The sequence below is a fragment of the Nicotiana tabacum genome, chromosome 13 (genome assembly GCF_000715075.1).
Source record: "Nicotiana tabacum cultivar K326 chromosome 13, ASM71507v2, whole genome shotgun sequence".
NCBI classification, from domain to species: domain Eukaryota; kingdom Viridiplantae; phylum Streptophyta; class Magnoliopsida; order Solanales; family Solanaceae; genus Nicotiana; species Nicotiana tabacum.
Window position 1 is genome coordinate 82448449 of NC_134092.1, and position 7685 is coordinate 82456133.

The 7685-nt window shown below is 42.7% G+C and overlaps 1 protein-coding gene across 1 annotated transcript; it reads right to left on the bottom strand.

The window, feature by feature from the left end:
• Positions 1 to 7152: 7152 nt before the first annotated feature.
• Positions 7153 to 7685, bottom strand: LOC107805757 (uncharacterized). Its single transcript, XM_075228851.1, has 2 exons — positions 7503 to 7685; positions 7153 to 7407 (listed from the first exon to the last, which is right to left on the bottom strand). Exons 1-2 carry the CDS (start codon positions 7683 to 7685, stop codon positions 7153 to 7155), a joined length of 438 nt encoding a protein of 145 aa, XP_075084952.1.

A 7685-nucleotide genomic window follows, 5' to 3' on the forward strand; every position in this document is an offset into this window, starting at 1 on the left:
ATGCGATCATAAAAGGAAGACCGAGAAACCACACAAGCTAGAACCCGACTGGGCTCCGAAACATATAATCTCACAAACTGGTTGGCCAAGGCCTGAACATCAATTACAAGCGGTCTCTCACCAACAGGAATGAATGCAAGGCTACCTATACTCATCGCCTTCCTACTCAAGGCATTGGCCACCATATTGGCCTTCCCGAGATAATATAGAATAGTGATACCATAGTCTTTTAGCAGCTCCAACCATCTTCGCTATCTCAAATTTAGATCTTTTTGTTTGAACAAGTGCTGGAGACTCTGATGATCTATAAATACCTCACAAGACACACCATAGAGATAGTGCCTCCAAATTTTAAATGCATGAACGATGGCAGCCAACTTAAAAATCATGAATAAGGTAGTTTTTCTTATGAAGCTTCAACTGACGTGAAGCATAAGCAATTACTCTACCTCTCCTGCATCAAGACACACCCAATACCAATCCGAAAAGCATCATAATACACTGTATAAGAGGCAGAAGCTGAAGGCAAAACTAGAACTGGAGTTGTCATCAAGGTAGTCATAAGCTCTTGAAAGCTCTCTTCATACTCATCTGACCATATGAAAGTAGGTAGCTCCCTTTTGGGTCAATTTAGTCAAAGGTGATGCGATAGATGAGAAATCCTACACGAAGCGATGATAATAACCAGCCAAGCTAAGAAAGCTCTGAATCTCCGTAGCTGAGGACGGTCTGGCCTAACTCTGAATAGCCTCTCACGCTTGGAGAACTTGGCATAAAGATTCTCCTCCCCCAGCCGCTGCAACACAATCCCCAAGTACTGCGCATGCTCCTCCTGGCTACGAGAGTACACCAGGATATCATCAATGAATACTATGACAAACGAGTCGAGATAAGGCTGAAATACATTGTTCATCAAATGCATGAATATTGATGGGGTGTTGGTCAGCCCAAAAGACATCACAAGGAACTCATAATGACCATAACGTGTCATGAATGTCGCCTTTAGAATATTCGAGTCCTGAATCTTCAACTGGTGATACCTAGACCTCAAATCAATCTAAGAGAACTCCCTCACTCCCTGAAGCTGGTCAAATAAATCATCAATACACGGCAAAAGATACTTGTTCTTGATTATAACTTTGTGAAACTACCTATAGTCGATGCACATCCGCATAGTACCATCTTTCTTCTTCATAAACAGAACCGGTGCACCCCAAGGTGACACACTAGGACTAATAAACCCCTTATCAAGAAGTTCCTGAAGCTGTTCTTTCAATTCCTTCAACTCAGCTAGTGTCATACGATACGGAGGAATAGAAATGGGTTGAATGTCCGGCACCAAGTCAAGACCAAAGTGAATATCCCTGTCGGGCGACATACCCAGTTGGTCTGCAGGAAACATATCCGGAAAGTCTTGTACCACCGGACTAGAAACAATAGTAGGGGTATCGGTACCAACATCCCTCACAAAAAGCCAAATAAGATAAACATCCCTTCCCAACCATCCGTTGGGCCTTCAAATACGAAATCACACTACTCAAAACATAATCTATAGAACCTCTCCACTTGATCCTTGGCAACCCCGACATCACCAACGTCATGGTCTTAGCGTGACAATCCACAATAGCATGACACAGAGACAAGCAATCCATGCCCAATATCACATCAAAACCAATCATACTAAGCAATAAGAGATCAATTCTCATCTTAAATCCCCTAATAGTCAGTACACATGACCGATATACATAGTCCACAACAATAGTATCGCCTACTGGCGTAGATATCTTAACAAGTGAAACTAAGGTCTCACAGGACATATCCAGATAATTAGCAAAATATGATGACACATACGAATAAGTGGAATCAAGGTCAAATAATATGGAAGCATCCCTATGTCATTCTAAGACAATATATGTGATCACTGTGTCTGAAGCAACGATATCTGGCCTAGAAGAAATAGCATAGGGCCTGACCGCCACCTGATCGGCCTCCCCCTCTAGAGCGACCCCTAGATGCCTGAGCCCCACCTTGAGCTGGGTGGGTGGGTGGTGAAGTAACTGGTGCTGAAGTCGTGGCCTGACTCCTCTGCTGAACTGGCCCTCCCGTAAGACGAGGAAAAAACCTCTTCGAATGACCCAACTCTCCATACTAAAAACATCCCCTCTCGGAAAATGGTGGCAAATACTGAGGCGGACCTCGAGAACCGAAATAACTACCAGAAGAACCTGGTGCAGACGAACCCTGAACTGAAGGGGCACGATATGAACTCTGAGTTAGGATAGCACAAAGGGATGACTGACCCGGTCTAGCATTGTATGAATTGTGGTTGGATGATCCACTATGGTGAACTGGATTAGCCATCTGAGTGGGCCTATTAGGTCGACCCCTGCTATGGTAAGACTGCCCCCCAAAAGGTGCACCACTAAAATTTCCTGAACCACGAGGCCTCTTGGCCTCCCTCTCCTCACGCTCCTGACTGTAAACCATCTCTAGCCACCAAGCAATATTAAGCACCTCATCAAATATAGAACCTGATAAACTCTGCCGAGTCATAACAAAATGGTAATGGTAGTAGAGGCCATCAAAGAACCTCCTAATCCTCTCCCTCTCAATGGGAACCAACCAAAGTGCATGACGAGCCAACTCTGAAAACCTTATCTCGTACTGGGTCACAGACATGCCATCCTGTTGTAGCTACTCAAACTGTCTGCGCAGCTCCTCCCTACGAGTTTGTGGAATGAACTTTTCCAAGAAGAGAACGAAGAAATCATGCCATGTAAGTAGTGTTGCACCGACTGACCTATGCCTCTCATAGGCCTCCCACCATCTGAAGGCAGCCTTAGTAAACTGAAAAGTAGTGAATGAGACCCCGTTGGCTTCTAGAATACTTGTCGTGCAAAGAATCCGCTGGCACCTATCCAAGAAGTCCTTGGCATCATCTGAATTAGCCTCACTAAATGATGGAGGTTGGAGTCTCCCGAACCTCTCTACTCTCCTCTGCTCATTATCAGCCATTGCGAGACCCACTCGGGCCTGAGCAGCTGTAATCGGTTGTCCTAGTAGTACCCCCGGTCTAAAGTCCCTGCATCACCAGCTCTGGAGTACAGGCGGTGGGAGCCTTGATACCTCCCCTGGCCTGAGAAGTGGTTGGCGCGGTATGAACAGAAACCACTTGAGCAATGCTGGTGCACACAGTCAAAATTTGAATCAAAGTCTCTTGAAGGCCTGGAATCACAATGGGCATAGCTGGAGCCTGAGCTGGCCCCACTGACTCAACCATATCTGGTAGTTGCTCCTGAGCTAGAGCAACTGGTGGATCTGCCGGTGTTGTTCTAGTTGTTATACGAGATGCACCACTGCCCCTACCGCGGCCCCTATCGCTACTTCGGCCTCTCGTGGCCCTAGCTAGTGTTACTGGTGGTTGTTCGTCCTATCCGGTAGCACGTGTACTCACCATCTGTGAAAGAATAGAATAACAGAAGTTTAGTTCCCAGAATTAACAAATCTGCACGACAAGAATACAAGAACGTGAAGTTTTCCTAAGGCTTCGGCAGCCTCTCGAAGATACGTACAGATGTCTTCGTACCGATCCACAAAACTCTATTAAACATGCTCATCACTCGTGAGACCCATGTAACCTAGGCTCTTATACCAACTTATCACGACCCAAAACCTAACCTGTAGTGATGGCGCCTATCATGGTACTAGGCAAGCCGACTGCTCAGATATTTCCAAAACTTTAATTGTTGAAATATGCTAGACCGGTCTAAATAAAGGAAAAATCTCATAAAAACAAGATAGAATATCAATACTCAATACATAAAGTCTTCCAAAAACCAGGGTTTCACGGAGTACATGAGCATACACATAATGACATAGTCTGATACACTGACTAGAAAGTAAATTTGAACAAGGAAACAAAAAAGCCAAGGGAGGAGAGTGAAGGTCTGCGGACACCAAGCAACTACATTGATGATCTCTGAAGGTCTGGACTCAGCAAATCAGAAATCACCGTGGCCGGAAATACCTGGATATGTACATGAGGTGCAGGGTGTAGCGTGAGTACAGCCAACTCAATAAGTAACAAATTTAACTTTTGGACTGAAAGTAGTGACTAGTTCAAATATTATAGCTCACTTTCAACATTTAACAGTATCTAAAGTTACAGAAAATATGATAATGATAACTCAAAAATTAATAATTTAACAAGTAGAGGTATAAGAATTTAGACATACTTTCATATTTACAATACAATTCAACATATAACATGGCAGATCCATCCCAGTGCAAGTAAAATAGGGAAGATCCAGCCCAAATGCAAATAAACCAGGACAGATCCAGCCCAAATGTAAATAACTACTAGAAATTGCGCATATTGTGGATGTGCAGACTCCGGAGGGCCGATCCAGCCCAAGTGCTATAATAAGCCAAATCGTGGCATGAATAAATAAAGCATGTTATGGCGTGCAACCCGATCCCATAAACATCATTCACAATAGACCCTCAGTCTCACTCAATCACTAATCTCTCAAGTCTCTCGGGCTCACCAGAATCATGTTATTCAGCCCAAACAATAATGATATGATGTATCAAGCAAAGGACAACAGAGACATAATATGTAAATAATAGTTGTGACCGAGTAGAAATGGCAATTAGCACAAATAATTCAACATGTAACATGACTTCAGAGGGCCCAACAGTACCAACATGTAGCCTAAGCATGATTTATAAAATGATTGAGAGCTGAATAGCTCTAACACATGGTACAAATATGGGTAAAAGCAAGATTAATCAACTATTTAGTTTCATGGAATCGAGCAAGTCACAATTCTTACGGCGCATGCCTACCTTCCTGTCACCTAGCACATGCATCACCTCAACACCAATCACATAACACAAAATTCAAGATTTCTTACCCTCATAACCAAGTTTAGAAGAGTTACTTACCTCAAACTGTGCGAAACTCTACTCCAACAAGACCTTGCCTCGCGAAATGGACCACGTCTTGGAATCTAACAAAATTCACAAAACTCTGTAAGCCCATTCAACCACGAGTCTGACGATACCAAATTAACCAAAATCTGACACCAAATCATCACTCGAATCCCAATTTATACTCTCCAAATCCCTTGCCTCAAACTCCAAAAATTACACCTCAAAACCACACAATCTAGGTGGGAAATTCAATGGAGAAACATATTTATTAAATAAAAATAACCACAAGTGACTTACCTTAAGAATCCCTTCGAAATCCCTCTCAAACATCGCCCTAATCCGAGTTTGCAAAGTCAAGAAATGATAAAACCCTCGTAACCCAATGTTTATATTCTGCCCAGGCTTTCTCTCACCTACAACAACTTACGCGCACCTGCAGCTTTGCGAAAGAAACAAATCTCCCCGTTATGCGGTAATTCAATGGGGACAAACCTTCGTACCTGCGGAGACATTCTCTATTTCTGCGCACACGCAGGTGCGACATACTTTTGCTCTTGCGCTTCCCCCTCGCTTCTGCGCTCAACCTCAACGCATCTACGACCACACAGGTGCGGTCATACCTTCACACCTGCGACCACTGCACTCCCTTCTCTTGGCCACATATGTGTTTCCCATCTCGCACCTGCAATCAAAGCTCCGCAGGTTAGATTGCACCAGAAGACTCCCAGCTTCAGCAACCCTTTAACTCCAAACCTTGATCTGTTAACCACCCGAACTCCAGCTCATTCCCCCGGAACCTCAACCAAATATACCAATAAGTCCTAAAATACGATACGAACTTAGTCGAACCTTCAAATCACATCAAACAATGCTAAAACCACGGATCGCGCATCGATTCAAGCATAATTAACTTATGAACTTCCAACTTCTACATTCGACGTCGAAACCAATCAAATCAAGTCCGATCGACCTCAAATTTTGCACACAAGTCACAAATGAAACCATGGACCTACTCCAACTCCCGGAACCCCAATCCAAACCTGATAACCACAAAGTACACTCTCGGTCAAACTTCTAAATTCTCAACTTTCGCCATTTCAAGCCTAATTCAACTACGGACCTCCAAATCACAATCCAGACATGCTCCTAAGTCCAAAATCACCCAATGGAGCTAATAAAACCATCGAAACTTCATTCCGGAGTCGTTTACACATAAGTTAACATTCGGTCAAATTTTTTACCTTAAGCTTCCAACTTTGAGACTAAGCGTCTCATCTCATTCTGAAACCTCTCTGGACCCAAACCAACTACCCTAGTAATTCACATAACAACAATTAAGCAGTGAATGAGTAGTAAAATAGGGGAACGGGGCAAAGACACTCAAAATGACCGATCGGGTCGTTACACTCACTAGCCACTTATTTTCCCTTAGGGGTGTTCATCTACTTTTTCATTTGATTTTTCAACAAGGTATTTTCTATAATTACTTCTTCCACTTGTTCCATTAAATCTACAATTGTGACCACCATATCAACCCTCTCTTGTTCTACATCACCAATTTCTTCAATTAATGCATTTTTCTCACTAATTAGGCTATGATAGGCATCAATCAACATATTTGCTAATGATATCAGTTTCTTTTGAGAGTATGTTTTTAAGTTTCTTTTAACATTAAGAGTATTTACATCATCTTCCTACTTGTCCTCATCATCATCAGATTTTGCCTTGAGAGCAAAGATAAAATCAAACTCTGAGGATTCATTTTCAATAGCCATCATGGATGTATCTCCTTGGTCATCTTCACCTTAAGATTCCCTAGAAGAATCTACCCAAGCAGCCAGTGCTTGCTTCACCACGTTGTCAGCAACATCTCTTCTTTTGAACCTAATGTGAGGGACCGAGTTCCTCTTGACCGTTTTGTTAGTGTTGTTATTTGTAGTGATCCTGCTTATGGAGTGGACGGTCTTTAATGAAGTGTCCAGGATTTCTACACTTTTGGAAGCAAACATTTCATTTGGAGTTCCTGTTTGAACTTCCTCTCTTGGGAATTCCACCATTTCTTCCAACCATCTTTTGGAATCTTTGAGTGAGATAAGTCGTGTCAAGCTCATCACTGCTTGAGTCACTGTTGGCAGGCTTGAGGACCAAGTTTTTCTCCTTCTTGGGCTCTTTTATTTCAAGATCCCTTTTTCTCTTCATCTTATAGGTTTTGAGATTTCATATTAGCTCATCAATGGTCAGTTTCTGTAGGTCCTTGTCTCTAGTGATGGCGTTCACTTTACTTTCCCAAGAACCTTGTAGAACTTTGAGTATCTTCCGAACCAACTTATTTCTTGGGATGATTTCTCCAAGAGAATAAAGCTCATTGATAATGGAGGTGAAATGTGTGTGCATATCTTGAATGGACTCATCCTCCTTTATTTTGAAAAGCGCATACTTAGTGGTAAGCATATCTATTTTGGACTGCTTAACCTGAGTAGTTCCCTCATGGGTAGTTTTAAGAGCTTCCCAGAACACCTTGGAAGAATCACATGCTAAAACGCGATTGTATTCATCTGGTCCAATACCACAAACAAGAATCTTTTTGCCTTGAAGTTCTTTTCAACAGTCTTTCTATCAGCATCGTTGTATTTTTTTCTCAACTTTTGGACAATTCTTGTTCCCTCTCCAGCAACTTTCGTGGGAACAAAAAGACCATCACAAATCACGTCCCACAGCTCTGAGTCCTCAGCCATAATGAAGTCATGCAT

Excerpts from the sequence above, each read along its gene's own strand:
- LOC107805757 (XM_075228851.1), bottom strand. The coding sequence starts at position 7,685 with ATGCATGACTTCATTATGGCTGAGGACTCAGAGCTGTGGGACGTGATT. Across the intron at positions 7,408-7,502 it reads CAAAAAGATTCTTGTTTGTG|GTTAAGCAGTCCAAAATAGA; the intron begins GTATTGGACCAG and ends GGAACTACTCAG.